At 51.2% G+C, this 24,971-nt stretch overlaps 1 protein-coding gene across 1 annotated transcript; it reads right to left on the reverse strand.

Moving 5' to 3' along the window:
* Window positions 1-548: 548 nt before the first annotated feature.
* Window positions 549-24,749, reverse strand: RNPEP (arginyl aminopeptidase). The gene is made up of 11 exons (XM_065403017.1): window positions 24,372-24,749; window positions 20,901-21,041; window positions 15,557-15,708; window positions 10,518-10,634; window positions 10,107-10,342; window positions 8,777-8,890; window positions 7,297-7,409; window positions 4,607-4,715; window positions 2,804-3,028; window positions 1,771-1,913; window positions 549-806 (listed from the first exon to the last, which is right to left on the reverse strand). Exons 1-11 carry the CDS (start codon window positions 24,747-24,749, stop codon window positions 642-644), a joined length of 1,893 nt encoding a protein of 630 aa, XP_065259089.1. The 3' UTR covers window positions 549-641.
* Between the last annotated feature and the right edge of the window lie 222 nt (window positions 24,750-24,971).

A 24,971-nucleotide genomic window follows, 5' to 3' on the forward strand; every position in this document is an offset into this window, starting at 1 on the left:
CTGAAAGAAGATACCCAGGTGTCAATGGGTGAATCCCCTCCCCAAGCCGTCAGACAGCACCTGGGCTCTTAGCGGGAGGCGAGGAGCAGGGGCCCCTGGGCTGACACAGCCCACGCTATGCTCCCCAGCACCTGGGGGCAGGGAGCAGGCATGCGCAGGACCCAGGTCTCTACAGCCCTGAGAGACAGAGGGCCATCAGTGGCTACCAGAGCACAGCAAGGACCACCAAGGTCCCTGCCTGGTTAGGACCCCTGTTCTCTGCAGCCCGTGGGCTCTCACCCCCCGCAGGGAAACACCTGCTAGTGCTTAGCACGAGGGATAAAGCCACCTGTAGCATGGGGACTGGGTCTAGCTCAGGTTCAGCCAGGGGGGTTGCTTTTAACACGGACCCCGAGTCCCTTGAGAAGCCCCCTCCGAGCACCACCAGGCAGAATACAAATGACAAAGTGTTTAATAAAACCAAATCTGTGCCAGCGAGCGAGGGGGCCACGAGGTTTCGCACCAGCCGGGGGACGGAGCCTCAGACAGGCCCGGAAGCGCAGCTCCAATGGGGAGAGGCCCCCTGGGTCACTGGGACGGATGCAGCAGAGCTGAGGCAGCGGCACGAGGCCCTGCTGCCTGCTTCTCTCTGGGACAAGCCACTAGGTCCCCCCTGGCTCCGAAGCCAGGATCTTCTTGACATAGTTCTGGACGTTGACGTGCAGCTGAGGGGCCGTGGCCGAGAAAGTCTCCACGGCCAGCGCTCGGGCGGACTCGGAGCCGCTCCACATGGCACGGTAGATGGGGAGGGTGTATTTCTGCTTCCCCTGCAAGGCACAAATTGCAAAGGCCACGAGGAGGTTAGGATCTAGAAGACACGACTGGAGCCATGAATTACAGAGCTCTGCACAGGGGCCACTCTGTCACTAAGGCTGAAGAACAGTTTCCCATAGAACCTCTGCGTTAACACGCCCACCGCTCCCTGAGACAGTCCCCCTTCCAGCAGACATCCCTCAGGCTTGGTCTCAGCCGAAAATGCTGCACGCAGAGAGCGTTAGCCAAATCCAAGTGTGTAACGTCCGGAAAGCATACACATAGGTGTGCAAACACACCTGGGTGTGCTCATGCAGAACCAACTTTCCCCATGTAACAGAAACTCTAACCCACCCTCTTTTAGAAGTGGGCAACAGAGAAAATGGCAAGATTACAAGAGCAAGTGATCTGGACAGTCCTCATTCAGGCCTAGCACCTTTGCAAGGCTTGCAAACAGGTTAGAAGAGTGAGAGCAGATAGAGAGGGCAGCACCTGTTTGTACAAGAACCTACAGCCCCCTCTCTCAGGCAGGTCCTAAACCCCATGAAATTCTCTGGGCCTCTCAGCCCTTCCCACACTTATAAAAACACCTGGTTGCACATAAGCACTGGAATCAGGAAAATGCAGTTACGGTTCCAATGGCACTCGTCCATGCTGCATATACACCCCACCGCCTATTGCTGCTGCTCTCTTCTTCAATGTGCTCTCTAATAGATGCCTGTTTCTGGCCTCAATTCAGCAAAGAAATTAAGCATGTGCCGAGCTTTAAGCATGTGCTTAAATCCCACTGACTGCAAAGGGCTTTAGGGAAGCGCTTGTGGCCTTAAATGTACGCCAAAAACCAAAGAGAATGTGCAACAGGACTCCAGGTGGAACATGGCGTTCCCTGTAACGCTGCCTGCGGTGCTAAAGCAGGGCTTATTCTTTGGTTGCCGCACTCCCTGCCCCACGGAGCTGGCAATGGCATTACCCACAAACCTGGCTGTGGAGGAAGTCCTTGACTTTGCCAAACTCGGGCTCGTGGTTGTTCTTGAGGACAATCTGGCACCAGCGGAGGCGCAGCTCGGCGTTCTGCGCTTTGGAGATCTTCGAGTACGTCTCACTCAGCTTCGCCACGTTCGCTGGGAAGTGAACAGCAGGCGTGTCAGCCCAGCCAGACTCAGACACGCGGAAACGAGCATCATTAGCGCTTACTTGGGTACGGTCAGCAAGAACCAGCTGAAAACGCCACTGGCGGCAACTTAGCAAAGCTGCACATACGTAGTCCAGGCGTCATGTGCCTTCAAAGAGATGGCAGCAGTTTTACTTGCACATGTCCACGGCACACAAAGTCAGGACATGTCACTAATGAGTCATTGGACAGAGAGATTTCCTCCACACCCCAGACCAGAGACACGAGCCTTGCAGCCAGCGGGCCTGGTGTAATCATCGCTAAGCCAAAGCAAGAGGCACTCAGCAGGTTACATCAGGCATTCAGACTCAGCACCCGGGGGGGAAAAGGCTCACACGCAAAGGAGGCAGTGAGTGCATGCACTTTACGCCCGGCTCTGGCAGCCAGAGGGACCAGAGCTCTGGAGAGATGGAGACCACTACACAGCAGTGAACGCAGGGCGCTTGCTTGGGCGTGAAGTTCTGCTATCCTGACTTGCAATCAGTCATTTCTCTCTTTGATCCTAGGCAGGCGGCATGGCCCCAACACACAGCCCTGCTCTTCCCTCCCCACTCGGTTACTGGAGAGACGGAGGCTTCCCCCCCAAAAGCAAAACGAGAGCCCAGCCACTGGACTCCCATCGTGGGACAGGTCGGCTGAACGGGCCCTTGGCGCATGCACCCCTGGTTGCAGCGAGGTTGGAGGCATGTTGCCTGGCGCACGTCTCCCCACCTAGCTGACTGTACCGGAAGTCGCTGCCTCTACACCGCGGTAGGGTTTGCATTAAGGCTTCACTGCTTTACAGAGCCCACCGGTTGAACCCAACTCATGCCCTGCCCAGGGGAGGTTACTGGTCCTTACTGTCTGGCAAAGGGGATTTCTGCAAGATCTTATCAAGGAAGAAGATGAGCTGGTAGGTTTTCCAGGCAGAGATGTCCACAGCTTTGATCGCCTCCATGTTCAAACTGCTGGCTGCCCAGAGCTCTGCCAGCTCCTCCGCTGGCTTCATGAGCGTCTCTCCCGGGGAAAGGTCAGGCAGGTAAGGGGGCCAGCCGGGCGTGTTCAGCCACCGATCAAACTCAAAGCCTGCAGCGGAGAAGAGGAGAGAAGAAGCTGGGTCACATTCTCTGGACTCACCACTGAAGCCACCTCCCAGAATAAGCATGCTCAGAGCAGGCAGGAGCTGCAGTGGAGCCGGATTCTGCCGCATGCCAGTGTGCCCAAGCGGTCACACAGAGCAATAGCAAAAGCAGGAGAAGCTGAGAATGGAGAGATTGGTTTCTAAGCTCCATCCCCTTAATAAACTGCATCATGGGAGCTCCACAGTTGTCGTCTCTCATTGACTCAACTGTGCTGAGCTTACAAGTGATTGTGTTCACAGCCTGGGATCTGAGAGTCAAGCTGGGTTCTCTCCATCTAATGCATCATCCCATGTAACAGGTTCTATCCTCTGTCACCTGCGCATTCCCATTGCTTTCAGGGGGATCTGCCACAGGCGTTACTGAAACCCTAGTTAGTTATTAGTTCTGTGGATGATGTCTTATTACCCCAGTTCTAATCGGAAGGGCGAGGGGGAGGAGGGCAGGGAGCATGTGGACTTATCCCTGGAATCAGCCCTCTGTGGGGAAAGCTGAGGCAGTGCATTAGCATCTGGCAAATAAATGCAAGAGTACACAGCAATTAGCATGTAAATAAACAGAGTAACAGACTGACTGGTAGGGCCAGAGCAGCAGGGCTCAACTTTAAGGAGTGGGAAAAGTAATAACGGTCCTGTCCTTAGCTCCGCCCACAACCCATCAATGGGCATCTGAGTTAACATCCCATTGAGATGAAGGGGCAGCTCTCATGTCGGATTGATTGTTTCAGGCTCTCTGCAAACTCAGGCTAGCATTTCTGCTTTGGCTACACGCCATTTCCATTTTGAAGGTTTCTTTGGCACCATGGGTTTGTAGCCAGCTATGCTGCTAAAGATATAGGGGCTTACGCTAAATAAGGTATAGGTGTGGATTAAGGCACTAAGGCAAAAGCCTACACGTTTCAAGCCCGTAAAGACAATAGGCCATTGGCCCTAGTTTGTTTGGCTAAACTAAAGATGGGCCATAAGTAACCCAAAATGACCCTATATCACAAGACGTCACATGATAGAGTGGTGTTATAAATATGTAGGTAACCACAAGATGCCAGTTTATACCAGCCTTAGATATTTTAAGTTAGGAACATCTGCAGATGTCCAATCACAAGAATGTCATGGTAACTAATTGTTGTACATGCTAATAAGCTTGAGGGAAAAGTCCCAGTAACCTATGGGCGAAGGGCACCCCAACATTAGTAGGGTGAGGGAATACAGATAAGGAAAAGGGGCTGAAATCCATAGCTAGAGATACAGCTACAGGCGCTAGATAAGAAACTAACTTTTTTTAAAAATAAAAGTGAAGCTGAGACTCTGGAGAAGGCGGGGGCAGCCTCAGGCAGTGCTGGGTCACCGACCTGGCCCAATTCGAGCCCTGGAGAAGGGGCAATCGGGACAAGCTGCAGTTGCTGGTTACTACTGAGTCCCGTACAAAGATTTCTCTCTGGTTTTGGTGAGTCCCCGGCACTTGGGACAAGGAGGCTGCGGCTCCTAAGTGCCTGGAAGGAGATCTGAGACTCGACAGCAATACTGACCTGGAATGGTGGCCACGCCTTTCTTCTTCAGCTCCGGGAAGTACTCCAGAAAGAACTCCAGGGCGTCGTCAGCCATGATGCTCTGGAACTTGAACTGGTTCACGTAGGCCTGCGGGGGCAGGGTGCTCGTACTTACGCTCCACGCAGGCAGGACCAGCACAGACCCACAGGGCTTAAGTCAATCTACTTTAAACAATTCTGTTTCCACTTCCAGTTGTTAATTGGATCCCCAGCCTCTCTCCCCCTCACGTTTAGCCAATTCCTGCCCATTCTGACGGCCCTGGCGCACACAGGCATGTGACAGGGTTCTCTGACCTCCACATCCTAACCTTGGCCAATTCCTTTTGTTTCATGGGGCGAAGGCAGAGGTGAAAGTAAGCCAGTACGGGGTACCGGCAAGAGCAGGTACGCCGTGCCGGACTGGACCGGCTTCCGCGGCGGTGATTTAAAGGGCCTGGTGCTCCGGCCGCTGCGGGGAGCCCCGGGCCCTTTAAATCGTGAAAGGCCCCGCCTCTTCCGGCTGAGGCCCTGCCTCTTCCAGTTGAGGCCACGCCCCCGCTCAGCACTCCAGCGTGCCAGTAAGTCCTTTAAGTTACTTTCAACCCTGGGTGAAGGTCACCAGCAGCCCCCGTGCTGGGAGCAACGGGGCCAGCTGTTTGGCATGGAAGCCTGCTCCCCCCGACTGCTTGCACACGTGTTGGCAACTACGGCTGAAAGATGCCCGGCTGGTCATCTTGTTCCCCCTCCTCTTCCTTCCAGCTCAGTCTCATGGTTTCTTCCCCACATCCAGTCTTTTCTCAAGTACCTGCCCCCTCCCACCAATCCCCCATATGCTTGGCCACTGGCTCCCAATCTTCTGTTCTGTCCCCTTTCTTCCCTCCTGTATCCCATTCTCTTGCCGAGTTCTTCCCATCCTCTCTAAATCCTACTCACCATCCCTAGAGTGCTTCCCAGACATCAGCTCACCAGGCCCCTAAGCCCCATGTGCGGGGATGGCCTTTTATCCACATTGTACAGGGGGAAACAAGACATGACACAGGAGCTGGAATTAGAATACAGCCGCCCTATACTCTTTGCCCTGCACTGCCCCCATACTTAGCCCACAAGAACATGCTTCCCCATGCCCTGAGTGGCCTTTGAGACCATGCCTCTTGGCACATTATGATTGGCTTAGGAAAATGCAATTCTGTGACATGTCTAAAGAATAGCTTCTGATTGGCACAGCCAAGAGGTGTGGCTTGTCCAAGGCTGACTGTCCTGGAATTACTGACATTTGACTAGTGGCAGTCGCAGGCTTCTCTCTGCCACTTGGTCAGTGACCCAGGCTTTCTCCTCCTCCTGTTTTAAAACTTTCTCTGCAGCTTCTCACTCTCTTTCTGTAACCAACTGACAGGTTTTTGCTTTTCTTGGCTGTTCTACAGCTTCTATCTCACTTTGTGTCTTGTTTACCCCCCATTTTCTCTAAAACCGTATGTTCTATTACTAATATTTAATGCCTTTATTTAACATGTCTTACAATTATTTTTCTCTAAAAACATCTGGCATTCAGACTATTTCAAAATAACCTAAACGCATACAAATATTTTTCTCCTAAAAGAAAAAATTGTCTTAACACTTTATTCTTGTTTACTAAACTTTATGCAAAAGGGCCTTAATGTGCGTAAAGCCTATTTTGTTCTAAAGAGACTTCTCTTTTTTTCCCCTCTAACCTTAAAGCTTTTAAAATGTTTCTAAATGTGAAACACAAGCAATCCTAATACTCCCCCTAAACTTTTTTTTAAAAAAATTGAAATGGCTGCCACAGCAAAAGTGTACGTGTCCAAAAATGACACTGCAGGGCAGGACACAAAGCAGAGAGAGAGCCTGGAAACCTGTCAAAATCATAAGGTGACAGAGCTATAGAGCCCTTTACTACTGAGGCCAGAGGCTGCACTGACTGCTCAGGAAAGGTGCTGACGCAGCTGCCCAGTGGCACTAGTCCCATTGCTGGAGGCCCGTGCTGCACAAGGCCTGGGTTTTCATTCTCTGAATAGAGCTACCAGCTGAAGCTCTCATTCAGTTTTCCAGATATATTCCAGGCTAGTGTGTGGATCTGGAGGGATGAGAGCATCTAACGCAGGGAAAAGTCCCAGACTTGAGACCCTCCTGCTCCAGACTGCTCAGCTTTAAGCACCCACAACTTCAAACGGTACTAAAGGAATTTTCTTCAAGCTTGGCTTGCTTTGTACATCTCCTCAAGATCTAATCAACCCACACTTAACAAGTGCTGCTTACGGTATAAGCTAGTACAATGTGGGGAAGGTATGAAGAGACTCCATAAGTCAAGGCATTAAAGTCTAAACTGGCCTTCAGTCTTAACTATGTTTCCTCACTTCAAGCGCTTGGGTTCTCAAACTGAACATTAATGCTAGGTTTGCAGCCTGCAATTCTGATCTGTTCAAGGCTTCGGGTACCCCAGGAGAGTCCCAGCCCGAGGCAGAAGGAACAGCTTTGGTCTTCGGGATGGTGGCATTATTTGCAAGCTCAGAAAGTACCAAGAACCTGCGATGCTGTCACTTATGTACCAACAGGCAGGAAAGAAACCTTGCTAACAAACATGCTAGAGGGAGGGAGTTTCCCTGCCTCCAGGCCCTGTGCATCCCTGCACACAGAGCTCCCCAGGCGGAAGCCAGTGAACCCACACCCCGTACCTGCAAGAAAGCATCAAACTTGCTCTGGTCTCCCACGAGGTGCGCCAGGTAGGACACGAAGCAGTAGCCCTTCTCATAGGGGGTCTCATTGTACGTGTCATCAGGGTTAACGCCTAATGGGTCAAAGACATGACAGGGGCCTGAGCTTTACGAAATAAACCACCATTTAAAACAAACTGTTCCAATTGCCTTAGATTCCCATTTTTCAACCCCAGAAGCTGCCCCCCCCACCCCCGCACCTCCAACATGAAGCACAAAAGGGCAGTGGCCTCTGGCCCCTCCACCCAGCACCACCCTGGCTCAGATCCCAGGGAATGCTATGCACAGTGGACTTTCCCCCTGCTCATCCACTGCCTCTCACCCAGCCACATTCCTCCTAGAGACCAGCCACCTTCTTTGCTCTAGCGATGCCATCCAAGAGGACACAGAAATTTACTCAGTCACATGTGATTACGGAGAAAGCTGAGGATGCAGCCAGACTGCTATTATAAATGTGCTTTTCAGGCCTTTCCAGAAATCTCTTCTTGGCCTGGAGACTGGCAGATCACTCTCAAGCCAGCTGAGATTTTTTGGGGGGGTGGGGAGGGTGGGGGTGGGCAAAGTTTGAAGGAAATTGATCACACTGGTTCTCAGAACGGAATAAAAATTCACCCTTATTTCAAATGTTAACAAGAGCGTCTTGTTTATCTGGAACTCTGAAGTGGTTGAGCTCCAAAACCTCAGGCTTTGTGGACACTCAACGTTTTCATGATGCTTTAACTTCATGAAAACTAGCACATCGCCTTGCAAAGGGAAGGTAAAAATACTGAGGTTGTTTTGCTAACTGCATGTTCTTCTAGCAACAGCTGCCTGTCATCAAACACACTGTCATTTAGTGCTACGAATGTCAGGGCTACTCAAAGCTTTTATCTAAAACAAGAGTAAAGGGATAGCATACAAACCCATGTTTAAGGCACCCGTATAAGAGTGGCCTGATTTTCAGAATCGCTGAGCGCTCACAGCTCTGACGGACGTCAATGGGAGCTGAGGGTTTTCAGGGCCTTCAGAAAACCCAGGGCACTTCTTGCGGTGTCTAACCTGAGGCATCCACTGTGTAAGTTCTGGCCCATCTATAGCCCGTTCCTTTAAACCTGCCTTCAGTAAATAAACTAACTAAGGCTTGGGACTTTGATCATACCTACGGTACTCTATAAATAACACTGTTACTAATAAGTAGCCTTCATGTTAAACAGTAGTAAGATGATTGGACTACCAATGCACGTCTGATAGCTGCACTGTACACAATCCATATGCAGCTTTATGATCTATTCTCAACACACCCTAATTATTGCAATCCTCAAGCATTATTACTGCAGATGCAGTTTTATTCCAAGCCATTACTGAGTTCAACGCACTGGCGATAAGGATATCGCTGACGGCCCCAGAGACCCATACCCCCCCGCCAGGTACTCTGCAGTGGGACATTGGAGATAGCACAGACCTTGCTCGATTTTCACCCTGAGCTTGTTTAGAGGGTGATCTTCTCCCGTGTTGTCCATGTGCTGGCGCAGCAGGGCCCTTCCCGTGGCTGCTTCAAGGCAGGTGTAAGCAGCACCTGATGAGAAGAAGACAGGGACTTGGTATTGAGACACTGCACTTTCCCATCAGAGCCGGGGAGGAAGGCAAACTCCCCTCTAAGGTTCCTTTGGGGCTACCCCTACTTCAAGGGCCAGTAACAGGGCAAAACAGTCACTGCTCCTGGAGCAGAAGCGTAGCTAGTTCAGAGAGAGACTAGAGGAAGGAGAAGAAATCAATGCAGGGAGGGGGCGTACCGTGGCTTTTCGGGGCACAGCTCATGTGCTGCCTGCCAGGGTCAAGCAACCTTACAAACTAGAGGAGTTCTGCCCTGCCCGCCTTGTGCTTTGGAGTGAAGACCCAGGAGCGAGTCCTTCACAGAGAATCTCTTGAGAGCCCCGGCCTTCCCAAGACTCAGCCACAAGCCAGCCTCCCCCACCTGTTTGAAAACGACTTTTAAAAGTCACTGGACAACTACACCGAAATGCTGACCTGTAGAATCTACCGACATGTGTTTTACTGAGGGCACGGACAGAGTAAACTGAGCAGAAAGAATTTTCTTATGCTTCAAACAAAGCATTCTGAAACAAAAGTTTGGAAAAGCGAGTTTGCCCCCATCACTCGTTAAGTTTACAGCTGCCACCTGACGGAATTATGGAAACATCTTAAGTTAGAAGGTCTAATCTCTTCCAATGTGACCAGGAAAAAGTGTGTTTGTGCCAAAGTGGTTTAGGTCTTTTGATGCATAAATAAAAATACCACCTAGCTCGTAAGTAGCTAATTTCCATGGCATTTGAGCTAAGCAGGTGTTAACTAAAGACTCTTAAAGAATCTGAATAAAAATCACACCCCATCTCAGCCAGGTTTTACTTCCTTCATGCCTGGCTATCCCCCACCATGCTCCAGCATCCCACAGAAGACAAGACTGGAATTTCTAATCTATAAAAAGGTAGAAAAAGCCTCTTTAAAAAAAAGCAACAGACAGTCCAACCCCTTTCCTACCCCAGTCACCCTACACGACCCTATCACATCTCAGATATTTTAGGAGCTGGTGCAGATTCCCAGATGCTGCCAGGAAAGGAGTTAAGCTACAGAACGTAGGCCCGGCCCAGTCCTCTGATCTGTGCGGCTGGACCCGGATATCGGCACTGAGCACTAGTGACATCAATGGGCCTCCAGCCAGGGCACGGTTCTGCTTGCAGAGGTTGGATGGCAGGACTGGGTCCTTGAGCAGAAGCCAGGGGCTGGGCCCTCACCATAGACGACGGTGGAGATCCTCCTCTGCGCGTACATGGTGAAGCCCTCGTTCAGCCAGAACTCGCCCCAGTTGGCGTTGGTGACCAGATTGCCAAACCAGCTGTGGGAGATCTCGTGGATGACGACGTCCACCAGGGAGCGGTCTCCAGCCAACAGGCAGGGGGTCACGAAGGTGATGCAGGGGTTCTCCATCCCACCGAAGGGGAAAGAGGGCGGCATGAAGAGAACGTCATATCTGGGGAAGGCAGGCAGAGCGGTCAGTAAGGAACCGCCTCCCCCCCCACCCCCGCCAGGAGAGCGCCCAGGTGACTCTCCCTCCCCAGCCGTAACGTGTGAAGACCGAGCAAGGCAACTGAAGGAACCAAAGCCGTCCAGAGCACCCCAGTGCCTTCCAAACAGGTGAGCCATACCTGCCCCAAACATATGGTCCAAAGAGCTTCTCCCCCACCGCCAGGAACTCTTCAATCACACCATCATACTCCTTCTTGGCTGCCTCAATCAGACAGGGCTCAGCCCACACACGACTCCTAGGGAGAGCGAAGACACAATCCTGATTGCAACAAACACGGGGCAGACTGAGCCTTGTCCTTACCAAGCGTGACGCATGGTAACTTGGTTAGGAGAGCCGGTCTGATTCGAACCTGTGTGGAAGGCTGGCACCCTAAACCCAGCCTTGGAACCGGCTCAGCCTCACTCCTCCTCCTCAGCCCCTAACGTCTGCACATTTCTGCCTGCTCAGTTCCACGCCTACTGCTGCTGTTCGTGACCCTTTTCTGCAGGGAGATCTACAACTTGGCAAATGGACTCTATACAACACGCTGCCGAATACACAAGGGAAAGGAAAAGCCTAACGCTAGGAAACATGTTCCCTCCAAGCTGTCCACAATCAGAGTCTTGGAAGCACATGGCTTCTAGATGGAAGCGTGACATTCAAGTTGACGAGGCTCCTGGGTCTGAAGCTTGCAGTCTTCGTGCTGTTATGAGAAATGGTTATTGGGGGAGGTCTAAGTTGGATATTAGGAAACACTATTTCACTAGGAGGGTGGTGAAGCACTGGAATGGGTTACCTAGGGAGGTGGTGGAATCTCCATCCTTACTGGTTTTTAAGGCCCGGCTTGACAAAGCCCTGGCTGGGATGATTTAGTTGGGGTTGGTCCTGCTTTGAGCAGGGGGTTGGACTAGATGACCTCCTGAGGTCCCTTCCAACCCTGATCTTCTATGATTCTTTCCTTCAGAAGCCTTAGACAATGCGCTCTGACGCCGGTGATTTACAGCAGCTTGCTTTGTAACTTCTAGAATTCATAAGGCTTCCTGCAGCCTCCACATTGTCCACAGGTCTTTAGCCACCTAGGATGGACGTGATGCATGGTAGGGAGAGGATGGAAAAAAATCAAAGCTATGTTTTAAAGACATTTCACTTGCTGTCAAGCTCCCCAAAGCCCCGGGGGACTCAATCCCCCAATAACCAGAACAGCTCTGTCCTCATCTCCCTGCCCACTACCTCCTCCAGGACATTAATAGATGTAACAGTCCCCACCCCGAAGCTCCAGAGCCGCACGAACTCGCCCCATTCCAAGGCCTTGTCCTTGCCCACAAGTCGTCCAGCTTTCTCTATACTGATCTAGCTACATCGGTACAATCTCCCCTTGTGTGGGCACAATCATACCAATGTTAAGTGTTTATCCTGGGGTAGCTTATTCCCGTACGGGAAGGGAAATAAGCTATATCTGTATAAATGTCAGTAAAATCATGCCCTAACCAACAGAGTTATTTCTGATGAAGTAAGTCTCTAGGTGGTGGGATAAAGGCCAGTGTGCATAAATCACTGACACTCTGTCTTCCTGGCAACTAATGGCCAGGCCCTTCCCCCCTGCAAGGGGATGCTAAAGGTGTGGGAGAACAAAGAGGTCAGGTGACCTCCTGGCCCAGGAAAGGAACTCAGCAGAGAAGGAGGGGCTGGAGGTCGTTTCAGTTTGGAGCTGGCTGGGGACTAGGAGTGAGGGCAGACGGGGGTGTCTGGCTCGCATAGAGTGACCAGACGTCCCGATTTTATCGGGACTGTCCCGATATTTCCTTGTTTGTCCCGCGTCCCGACCAATGTTAGGTCGGGACACTGGACAAACAAGCAAATACTCCGGAGCCCGTAAGTGCTCGTGCCCCCGCCGCCCCGACTCCGCCCTCTCCTTCCCCCATTGGCTCCCTCCCCGAATCCCCGCCTCTTCCCCAGGCTCACCATTCCTCCTTCCTTCACAAGCGCTGGAGGGAGGCCCCAGAGACGCAGGGGAAGCGCGGGGCCAGGGTGAGTGAGAGTCCGGCCTGGCCCCGAGTGCAGGCAGGACTCGGTCAGGCGGTAGGGAGAGTAGGGGGGCGGCCTGCGGGGCCAGGCGGCGGCTGTTCTCCCCCCCTGAGCAGCGGGACTCGGGAGCAGCCGCTGCTGCAGCTCCCACTGCCGCAGGGGGAAGCGGCCAAGCATGTGGGCGCTCGGCGGCTGCGGCTCTGGCGCCCGGGCCCGAACCCCCCGAGCCCGGGCCTGCTGCGGGGACCCAGAAGCGCGCACGCTGCGCCCAGCCCCTGGCCAGTTGCGTCTGGGCTGCTGCCCAGCTGGTGCTATCCCGGAGCGGCCCCAGGGCGGAGGCATCGGCAGCCCAGCCCCGTTCGTTCCCCTGCAGGACCCGAGCGGGACGGGGGGGCTGGGGCCTGCTGCCCCCACTCCGGCGCCGCTGCGGGATTGCACCAGCTGGGCAGCAGCCCAGATGCGACTGGCCAGGGGCTGGGCGCAGCGTGCACGCTGCTGGGTCCCCGCACCAGGCCCGGGCTCGGGGGGTTCGGGCCCGGGCACCAGAGCCGCAGCCGCCGAGCTTGGCCATCGGCCGCTTCCTCCCCCCACGACAGTGGGAGCTGCAGCAGCGGCTGCTCCCAAGTCCTGCTGCCCGGGGGGGGGAGAACAGCCGCCGCCTGGCCCCGCGGGCTGCCCCCCTACTCTCCCTACCGCCCGACTGAGTCCTGCCTGCACTCGGGGCCAGGCCGGACTCTCACTCACCCCGACCCCGCGCTTCCCCTGCGTCTCCCAGGCCTCCCTCCAGCGCTTGTGGAGGAAGGGGGGGGGGGTTTTTTTTGCCCTGCCCCCTCCCGCCACGCCCCCCGCGTCCCGATATTTGACTTGGGTGATCTGGTCACCCTAGGCTCGCGGGACCCCAGGATGGATCCGGCTGAGGGGTCCAGTTCTTTGTACCTACAAGCTCTGTTTTAGACCGAGTTCCTGTCATCTAATAAACCTCTGTTTTACTGGCTGGCCAAGAGTCACGTCTGACTGCGAAGTGGGGGTGTGTGCAGGACCTCTGGCTTCCCCAAGACCCCGGCTGGGCGGACTCGCTGTGGGAAGCGCACGGAGGGGCATATGCTGAGACCCAGGAGGTGAAGCCGTGTAGGCTTCTTGCCCTGAAGACAGTCTGCTCAGAGGGAGAGGAGGCTCCCCAAAGTCCTGACTGGCTTTGTGGGGAGCAGCTCCAGAGCATCGCCCGGGAACTCCGTAACAGTTACACCATCACAAAATCTGAGCAGAAACCAGCCTTAGGGGAAAGCCTTTCCTGTAACCACTTATCTCAGTCACCGCACCCTCTGGTCATTTGTTTTCCCAGCCTAACAAAGGACCTTTTGGAAAAGGCACACAAGTTATCATTTTGATCTACGCTGCCACTGACTCATAGGGCTCCGATGGGGACAGTGGCATGGCTGCTGGTTTGACTGTATCAGGTTACCCTTATCCCAGTGTATTGTTCAAATCTTTGTTTACGCTCCTTTGCCTGGGAACCCAGGTTAGACTCACCAGCCTAGCCACCAGCACCGGGTTTTGTAAGAAGGACAGACAGACAGACAGACAGACACACACACACACACTTCTCTTTTCTCAGTGAGTAGCCACAGTCTGGGGATTTGTAACAGAGCTTTGTCAAAGCTTAAGCTAGGGATAGCTAGTGGTTTGAGCATTGGCCTGCTAAACCCAGGGTTGGGAGTTCAATCCTTGAGGGGGCCATTTAGGGATCTGGGGCAAAAAAATTGGATGATTTAGTTGGGGATTGGTCCTGCTTTGAGCAGGGGGTTGGACTAGATGACCTCATGAGGTCCCGTCCAACCCTGGTATTCTATGATTCTTTCCTTCAGAAGCCTTAGACAACGCGGTCTGACGCCAGTGATTTACAGCAGCTTGCTTTCTAACTTCCTTGCGTGTTAAGGATACCTTCCCAAATTTCATTTGAAAAATGCCTGACTAGGCCCGGCCCCCATCACTCCCTACACAACGACACACAAAGAGTCATCTTCTCCAGTCTGCTGTCCTTAACGTCCCTCTCCTCTGCACGCCTGCATGGTCTAGTGGCTACTATCTCCGCATGGAGGAGGGGAATTTGGAGGATGGAGAGTGGCCATTTGCTACAAAAAAAAGTTAAGACATTTCGCTGAGTGTGTAGAACTGGGAAGTTTTAACAGTTAATGGACTTTAAACCAAAGAAGAATAAAGGTCTGGCCATAAACGAGGCTAATGAGACGTTTACTGCAGATGTTGTTAATTTAATCTTTAGTCCTTAATAACAAGGATCAAGCAAGTTGAGGTCACACTCAATGATCTTTTCTGGCCCTAAAAGATCCATGAATCTATGAATTAAAGGAGCTGAAAAAAAATGGGGGACTTGTTCCCCTTAAGCAGGAGTGGCCAGACTCCCATGTGCCAGGACCCAACAGTAAATATGTTTTAAGAGCCCTCTGCATAGGTGACTTTGGGAAACACATTCAAAGCAAGGTACAGAGCTGGACAACAGGAGTGCAATTCTGCAGCACCACTTTGAAGCTGCATTCCCCTCTGCCCAGAAAGGGGCGGGGGGGGAAAACTCGCCCAGGACAAGGAACGAGAGGTGATCCGTAACCAGATAATCTGGGGCGTGCTAAAAGCCACAGATGCACTACTCAGACAGGAGGGGTATAATTTGCTACTGTCCTTTGATTTTAGGGGTTATGTAATCTCCTGCTGAGCATGAGAATTGATAACCCGCTAACGACTGGCAGAGCTGCAAGCAAGTTTTAGATGACTGGGTTGGTTTTGACCCAGATTTATAGTAACAAAGAACCCACGGTTAATTCTATTCCCACGTAAGACCCCCTGGGCTCACGAGTGGCTGGCAGGACAGAACACAGACATGCTGCAAGACAGATAGTGTGGAAAAGGCAGCTCTCAGGGGAACACCACAGCGCATGGGAGCCTAGAGTGGCAAGTTTTACCCAGTGTTCACGTGAAGAGTTGAGCTGGGGGAAGAGCTCCCCTCAAACAAGGGAATGGGTAGTAGATATGCTCGTTAGAGAAGCAAACCCTTCAGACCTAAGCTACAACCAAGGCAACAGGCTGTGTTATAACTGAATGCATGATCCCCCTCCTGTGAATAAGAGGGCAGCCTCTTACCGAGGTCCGACTTCAGCAGAAACTATGTCGCCGACAGCCAAGGCGATCAGGTAGGATGGGATCGGCTGGGACATCTTGAAGGTGAACGTGTTGTCCTTCTCCTGCTTCTCCCAGGTGGTGGCACTCATCACAGCTGTGAAGCCTTCAGGGACCTAGCAACAGAGACACCTGTAAACAGCCTCCATCGGGGAGGGGGGTCACACTGCACACATTAGGGGTGGATCTGAGCTATCCTGACTGCTCTGTGACCATGATGAGCATTCCCAGAGTCAAGCTCCCGCCAACAATGCTCCTACCACCTGGATCTCAAACCCCACCACCCCTTTCAAGGCAGGGGAAAGCATTCAGGCTTCTCCTGACAGACAGGGGGAGGTGAAGGCGGTGGCTCCCTTAGGATCACCACCACAAAGGGGGGTAATTTACAGAACTCCGAACACGAGGGTCCAGAGAACCTATCCAGCTCCACACACAGCGCAAGCTTTACCACGTTGAGCCGCTGTGCTATCACATAGACATATCCTGACCCATTTTAACGTGCCCATTCATAACAGTCCGCCCTTCCCCACCCAAAATCCTGAGTGTAACATACCTTGGGGGAAAAGGGCACAGCCCAGGGCTTTTGTTCTTTTATTTACTTTTCAGGCCACTTTTAAAACACACCCTTCTACCTTCAATCCTCTGTGGGTTTGTTTCATCCCCAGTAATCTTATCACTGTCTCCTCTACCTGTGCTGCTGTCCTGTCTCCTGTGTTATATCGTAAGCCCGTCAGAGCAGAGACTCTCTTGTGCTGTTTTGTGAAGTGCCTCATGCACTTGCAGTGCTGCATAAGACCCTACATAAATAAGATTTGTTGCTCCAATTTCCACTTAGGTGGGTGCCATGCAGGCAGGCGATAACTGAGCAGCAGGCAGAGAAGCACCTGCCTTGCAGTGAGCTGCATTTAAATGTGTGATCAAAGTTCTTCTCCATCCCTTCTGTATGTAACTAAGTGTGGCAGTGATCAAAAGTGAACTCAGAGTGATGGACCCAGCAGCAGCCATAGCCGCTGGCCTCCTGGTGTGTGCTGAATGCAGTATTTCAGGCTGAGGAGTTAACCTCTATCCTGATATATTAGCAATGCTGGCTGAGTTATTGGAAACCATCACTTTGCATCCCAAGTTAACCTCTCAGCTACCACCTTTCAGTAACAAAGACGCGAGAATCACAGACTGGTTAAACGTGTGAGAGTATTAGAATCACACTCGGAGGATAAAAGGTACTGATAATACTGCATTACCACTGCCAAGTACAACACAAGCCAGCTAGCTCCAGGTCGGGCAAAGACGAGGAGGAAGTATCACAGTTTTTCAACCGCGAAGAGATGTGTCTGTAACAAAAACAACTCCAGAACTGAAACAAAAAATAGCCTTGAAGATTGCACAAGTTTTTATGGCTGTCGCATTCCCTTTTCTGTTATTGAACATCCAACTTTTCCAGGAAGCTAGCTAAGGCCAGGCTACAAAGCACCCAGTCAAAAGCAGGCAGCAGGTGAACTCTTACCCACAGTTACTGATGCTGGCTTGAAGGTGGAAGCACACAACGAATTGCATGGAGAAGCAGTTACATTAATATAAGCTGGATGGAGTAATGTGCACAGTGATAGCAAACTGGGTGCAGATAGGGAAAACTGTGGTTATGTACAAAAACAACAAGGAGTCTGGTGGCACCTTAAAGACTAACAGATTTATTTGGGCATAAGCTTTCGTGGGTAAAAACCTCACTTCTTCGGATGCATAGAGTGAAAGTTACAGATGCAGGCATTATCTACTGACACATGGAGAGCAGGGAGTTACTTTGCAAGTGGAGAACCAGTGTTGACAGGGCCAATTCAATCAGGATGGATATAGTCCACTCCCAATAATAGATCAGGAGGTGTCAATTCCAGGAGAGGAAAAGCTGCTTCTGTAATGAGCCAGCCACTCCCAGTCCCTATTCAAGCCCAGATTAATGGTGTTAAATTTGCAAATGAATTTTAGTTCTGCTGTTTCTCTTTGAAGTCTGTTTCTGAAGTTTTTTTGTTCAATGATAGTGACTTTTAAATCTGTAATAGAATAACCAGGGAGATTGAAGTGTTCACTTACTGGCTTATGTATGTTACCATTCCTGATGTCCGATTTGTGTCCATTTATTCTTTTGCGGAGGGACTGTCCGGTTTGGCCAAAGTACATGGCAGAGGGGCATTGCTGGCACATGATGGCATATATAACATTAGTGGATATGCAGGTGAATGAGCCCTTGATGGTGTGGCTGATGTGGTTGGGTCCTCTGATGGTGTCGCCAGAGTAGATATGGGGACAGAGTAGGCAACGAGGTTTGCTACAGGGATTGGTTCCTGGGTTGGTGTTTCTGTGGTGTGGTGTGTAGTTGCTGGTGAGTATTTGCTTCAGGTTGGGGGGTTGTCTGTAAGCGAGGACTGACCTGCCTCCCAAGGTCTGTGAGAGTGAGGGATCATTTTCCAGGATAGGTTGTAGATCGTGGATAATGCACTGGAGAGGTTTTAGCTGGGGGCTGTATGTGATGGCCAGTGGTGTTCTGTTATTGTCCTTGTTGGGCCTGTCCTGTAGTAGGTGATTTCTGGGTACCTGTCTTGCTCTGTCAATCTGTTTCCTCACTTCCCCAAGTGGGTATTGTAGTTTTACGAATGCTTGATAAAGAACTTGTAGGTGTTTGTCTCTGTCTGAGGGGTTGGAGCAAATTCGGTTGTATCTTAGGGCTTGGCTGTAGACAATGGATCGTGTGATGTGTCTTGGATGGAAGCTGGAGGCATGTAGGTACGTATCACGCATGTGGTTATGTATCAGCAGTTCACACTGGAAGCAATGAGAAAACTGGAAAGTACTGTACTATACTGGCAAGAGACGCCAAGGCATTTACAAATGAACGGTACGGCTGTGTTGTTAAGAGCAGCCTGACAATGAGAAAAAGATGCAAAATACAAGAAGTGATTTGGAACAAGATGATGAAACCTTGGTTACGTATGGATGTGTAGGACATTGGCTAAATCCACTTGGACAAGACCTTAAACCATATGCTTTGATGACACATGTTGCAGATTTACAAAAGTACTTTCATAATCACCTGGTTAAAAGAATGCCAAGGATCTGTAAAACCCCAAGTCCCCGGGGACGTACAATGGAAGAGTCAACCAACATGGATGGAAACATATGTTAAAAATCGGTCACATCTCAGGATTGCGAGCGATCTTGATGCAGAACTTGAAGACCGAGTCACCAGTATAATTAATAATTAAGAGATTTACCGAGAAGCAAAGAACTTGATCAGTCAGTTGAACCCAGCTGCTGTGGCACTTGACACATTCCAAAGGGACACTTTAAGAACTGATGTTGCATGTGAAATATGGTGGCTCTACTGATAAATGAAGATTTGTACTTCTGCTTTGTGTGGTGCACAAAGAGATTTCAGGAGGCACTTACTCATGTACACACTGGCCAACCTTCTTCATCCAAAACATGCAGAGAAGAAATTGTCAGCTGAAAAAAAAAATTTGCAAGGCAGTGGTTGCTCAGCAAAAATCCCAAGTTTCTGCCATATTTACTTATATTTAAAGTAAAAACTCCTTATCCAAAAATCAATATTTTCAGATGCTGTCAAGGAAAAAGTTTCCTCTAACAGAGTGGAAAAAATCTAAAGAAGGCTGATATCCCATCTGACTTCATAGAACTGGTGGGGCAATTGCATCAGTGTCCTGCAAGTTCAACAAGCATAGAACAAATTTTTTCCAGCTTCGGATACATCCATTCAGAACTGAGGAATAGGCTCGGTCGAACCACTGCATCAAAGTTGGTCTTCTGCGACAGACTGCGGCATGACAAAATGGACCAGGACTGGTAATCCGCAATTCTCAATGCTTCTGATTGCTTAATGCTTCGAGCCTACTCTGCATTATTGTTGTTCTCATATCATTGAATGTTTTTGACTTTTGTTTGTATGACAGTGAAAACTGAAATATGTATTACTTCATTGAGAAAATACCAAACCAAAATATACAGAGCCATTCCAACATCCAGTATTATAATTACATATATATTATGTAATTATACATAATAATATTGTGAATTATTGTACGAATATTAGTATTCGTACAACCCTGAATTCATCTCCAAACCTACTGCCCAATGGAACCACAATTTGAATATGTAATATGTGGTGTGCATTAATGAAACGGTTTCTAAAATAACGAGTTCTTCCCAGGGTAGTAAAAAACATCATTTTACCGGGTAAAAACCACTTCTGGTAAATATCATACCATCCCTGCCCCTCTACCAGACTCCATTCTGGCTCCTCCCTGGATACAGGACACTGCCCTGCTATTCCAAGACTTCTGTGAGATCAGCCCTGGGTACCAGAGAGAACCATCTCTCTCACTACAATCACGACCACCCCGAAACAGCTATCCCCCACAGGAACCATGCATAGGCTTCAGCACACACAAAAATCGGCACTTTGAGTTCACTTTCTCTCAATAACGCACATGAACAAATCTCAAAATCCCCTATAAACCAATCAAGCTACTTCTCTATGTGCTGGGAGGAAGCCAGCTTGTTGTTTCTATTTTGTAAGTATTTGGAAGGCGCTCGTCCTATCATGAAGGGCCAGTGAGAGATTTGTTAACACTACCTTAACTGCATCTGCCAATACAGATTTTGGATCGAGTACCTCTGTGTAAAAGATTCAGCACCCTCCCCTCTTTAAGATGTAAGAGCTTGCAATACGCTGACTCCAAACCCACTCCCACCCAGAGGTGCTCTAGCAAAACCAAGGAAGACCAGACTTGACATGCTGGTTATTTCTAAAGTTAAAGAGAAAAAACACTGCCTCCACCCCCAGAAAAGACACCTTCCCCACCCCCACCCCAAAAAACCCTTTCAGGCCCTTCTTTATTCATCATTTAAAAAGCAAGAGAGACTCAAAGCACAATCGTTTTATTCAAGTGTCCTTTGCAGGTCACTTTTAAGGAGGGATCTGAAGGTAACTGTGTTATGCTTGGCAGCACATGCTGGGAGCAGCATGACATGACAGAGTCCACCTGGAGGACTCTGACCAATGGGCTCTGCATGAGGATCAGGGCCTTTCGGCTGTCCTGAATCTCAGACATAGGTGACAAATGGTCACAGCACTTCCCAAAGCTCTGTTTTAATAAGGTGAGCTGTCTGAAGAGACAGCTTACTAAGATTTCTCCTTCCAATGCCTAGAAACGGATGCCCTCTTGATAAATGAATTTTCTATCCTAAATACAGTTTGCACAAATGATCCAATTCGCACACTTATGCCTTTCCTGCTTACCTTTATAGTGGCTGAATATGTACTTTTAACTGCAGGGGTGTCAAAGCCAGGGAAAAAACTTCTATTGAGGACAGCCTGGCCTTGTGTGTACATATAAGGCTTCTGCTTCCCTGCCGTCTGCTCTGGAGTGAGCCAACAAACCTGATGAGAGATGAGAGACAGCTTCATGTGAGGGATGGGAGACTTTACCTGGATTTTTGCAGAACAGGTGCTTTTTATTGCTGGAGTGTGAAAGCCGGGGGAAAAGGACCTGTTGAGCACAGGAAAGCCAGAGGTATAAAGGAAAGGCTTCTCCTTCTGGGCTGTTTGGAAAGAGTCCAGCCAGGACATCTGGAGCAGCAGGCATAACAAGGAGAGGGAAGTCAGTAAAAATCAAACAAGAGTAAGTTACACTCACTCGTTCTACCAGCATCACTACAGCCATATAATTATACTCCATTTCCCTGTGTAGCCAAACCCCACTAAGTAGTTTAAGACCGCTGTAAATTGATCAAGCTTTCCCCGGGATGTACAGCCCACACCCAGGCCTTTGTCTCCACTAGAAAGGGTTTGGCAACACAAATATACATATATAGCCACACTGGCAAACTTCCCTAGTGGTGAGACAGCTCACACCAGCAAGAGTTCTTTTGTTGGTTTAACTTCTCCCAGTTCCTGAAATGAAACGAGCTATAGCAGCAAAAGGACTTAGGCACATCAGTGATTTTCAGTGAGGCGCTAGGCCTGATCTACACTAGAAAGTTTTACTGGCAAGAGTGTGCAAAAAAATCATCCCCTCCCAAACGACACAGCTCTACCGGCAAAAGTCCTAAGGTAGGCGCAAGTTACACTAGCAAAAGAATCCTTTTTCCAGTATACTTATTTTGTTTGGGGAACTGGCATAAGGTACGTCTCCCCTAGGGCGGACAGCTAGTTTGTTATACCAGCAAACCCCGTCAGGTGCACAAAATGCTTTAAAAAAGAAAACAAGAACTAAGCTTAGTAAGGGGTGTTATTCTGGGCTGACTTCTGATTTCATTTACTCTTGTGTAAACCTAGACTAACTCTACTGAAGTCAGAGAGGTTCCCCCAAATTTAGGCCGGTGTGATCAAGAGCCTGCTTCAATGAGACTGAAATCCCCCTTTGAATCCAGATGGGCAGAAATTAGACAATTGAAGTGAAAAATCTATAAAAAAAAATTGGCTACGAATCCTAAGAAATCAGATGCTTCTCTGAACGCTGACCACTAAGGCAGGGGCTCAACATTTGCAAGCCTCTTGCTTTTGACCAAGCTGGAAACAGGCAGTTACCCTCGGGCTCACACACACTGCCATAGTATTTCCACTTCCTGCCCCAAACTAGGAAGCGACGAGATGCAAAAAAACGAATAAATCAGCCGTGTTTGCTGGCCCTCCAAGCATAAACACAGGTTTGGATCTGCTCCTCTCTCGTTCCAGCTGGGCTGCCCATTCCTAGCCGTGAAGTTTTTATTCTCAGCATTTATAATTCAGAATTACTACAGCTCATCCATTTGTATTAGCTCTTCTCTCATGAACACCTTGAAGGCCTTCATTTAACTGTTGAAAGGAGCCAGGGTGCTGGGCAGGGCTGGGATAAATAAGCCAACAAAATAACCCTGAGTCCTGTTCTTTGCAGGGACAGAGACACTTTCACTTTAACTCTTGGCAAATGCAAGACTCTGGCACTTCTATTCTCTAACAGGCAGATCATTGCAGCACATTTCCTTGAGCAGACCCGGCCTTCTGGAGGCAGGTAACACCCCATTCCCTTCCTGCCCAAGGATGGGGTGGGGTTTGGAAAAAAGGTTATGAGATTGCTACCGGGAAATTAAACTCGCTAGACAAGGCTGGAACCAGAAAGCTTGTCAGTGATCCCAGACTGCAAATGCACAGAAAGAAACTGGACCCTTCAGCTGGGACCAGTTTGGGCCTGGTCCCAGGAGGAATCAGAAGCTCAAGAGAAACCAAAACTGATGTTCTTGCTGAGGGTTACTATCAATTAGTGCTTCCTAGCGGGGGATCGAGTTCATGGGCTGGAACTCAACCACACTCCATTCTTTGAGAACCTGCCGCTGCCTAGATTTACCAAAAGGGGGTGATTAGTTGTAATCAGGGTTAGCATCACTGGAGCCCGAGCTGGGGACCTGAGGAGAGCACAAGGGGATGGGGAAGGGTAGTTTCCTCCTCCTCTGCTTTGCTTTCTCTGATCTCTAGTTTCAACCTCGGATAATACAGAACTTCCATCCTCCTGCCTGTCCTGACCAAGCAAACTCGCCACCCTGCAGCTAAATATGTCCAAGGAGGCTACACTGGAGAAAGGGCGCACCTCCCGCTTTACGCACAATTCCTTCTCTCCCACCTACCTGCCACTTTACATAATCTTGCTGTCACTCTGACCTTTCAGGCATATGTTTGCAAGTCACACCTTTAAATATGGCTACCCTGGTGCCTCCCCTCCCCACTACTCCTTCAGGCCTCCATCTCTCCCTTTTCTCACTGCAGCTCCTTGCTTTCCAGATCTCTCTCCTCCAACAACCCCATACTCCCCCAGTCGATTTAGTAGCCAGGCTAAATCACACTGTGGACTTGCTCCAGATCCCTCCTCTACTCCTCTTTCAACCCAGACTGGTCACTGCCTCACACCCTGTGTCATTTACTCCAGTGCAAACTACGGGCCAAACACTGCCACCCTGCCTGGGACGTGTTTTGCACCCACTTTGCACTGCTGTAAACAGGGACGCTCGGTGCAGGTAGCTATGAATTCAGCCCTTGGTATCTACATCCCCTCTGCTCTGCCACGAGCCAGCTGCTGGTGGTGCAGGAGCTTTCCCCTCTGAAGCACCTGCCACCTGCAAGCCAGGAGCTGATAGGGGTGGGTAGCCTCAAACTCAGCAAGAAAGTTTGAGACAAAAAAGGTGGGCAGCACGTTAGGGACTGGGGAGACTGACAGATTAGAGATCTTGCCCCAGGGAGGAAAGGCAGGGCAGAGAAATTAGGATGGAGGGGGCCCAGGGTCAGGGTGCAGGGCTGCAAGTGGATTAGAGGATAGGGAGTGCGGGAGCGGGGGTAACAAGGGAACTAGGGGAGTAGGAAGACCCAGAGAGGCAACAAGGGAACTGTGGGATCAGGAGCCTAGGGGAGCAGCAAAGGGTCACAGTGGAGGTCAGCAAGGAAATCAGGAAGTCAGAAGCTCAGGGAGGCAGTGAGGGGTCAAGATGGGGGGGGGCAGCAAGGGGACAGGGATCCCAGGGCCCAGCAAGGGATTGGGGGGCAGTAAGGGGATTGGGGGCAGGGAGCAGGGTGGGGGGGCAGCAAGGGGACAGGGATCCCGGGGCCCGGCAGGGGGGCAACAAGGGGATTGGGGGCAGGGAGCCAAGGGGCAGGATTGGGGGGCAGCCAGGGAACTCGGGAGCAGGGACCCCGGGGCCCAGCGAGGACTCAGCAGCCCGGCTCCCGGCGCAGCCCGCTCACCCCCGGCCCCTCGCCCGTGCGGTAGGCGATGTCCAGCGCCAGGCGCTCCCCGGCGCGCAGCGGCTCGGGCAGGAAGACGCGTAGCGCCGAGCCGTAGCTGGCGAAGGGGCGGCTCTCGAAGCGCAGCGGCCGCGGGTCCCCGCCCGGCGCCGCCAGCCCCACGCTGCGCACGGCCAGGCTGGGGTGCGAGTCCAGGCTCAGCTCGGCCGCGCCGTCCCGCAGGCAGCGCAGCTCCAGCCGGGCCGCACCCTCCAGCTGCCCGGGGCCCGGCGGCCCGAAGGCCACACGCAGCTCCAGGTGCAGGTGCCGCAGCTCGAAGCTCTCCGCGCTGCAGGCGGAAGCCACGTCCGGCACCCGCTGCCCCACCGCCGCCGCCATCGCTACTGGGGGCGGCCCGGGGTGGGGCCGGGAAGGGGAAGGGGCGGCCCGGGTGCGAGTGATGGGCGGGACCGTGCGGCGGGAGCCCCGGCCCCTCGCACGTGGGGCAGAGCCGGAGGCGGGGTGAATAGCGTAAAACTCGCTACAAAGAGGGGAAAGGGAGTATGAGGGGAGGGTTAGGACCGGGGGTTTGGGGCGGGGATAGGGTATTGGAGAGCAGTG

The sequence above is a fragment of the Emys orbicularis genome, chromosome 4, assembly GCF_028017835.1.
Source record: "Emys orbicularis isolate rEmyOrb1 chromosome 4, rEmyOrb1.hap1, whole genome shotgun sequence".
Lineage (NCBI taxonomy): Eukaryota > Metazoa > Chordata > Testudines > Emydidae > Emys > Emys orbicularis.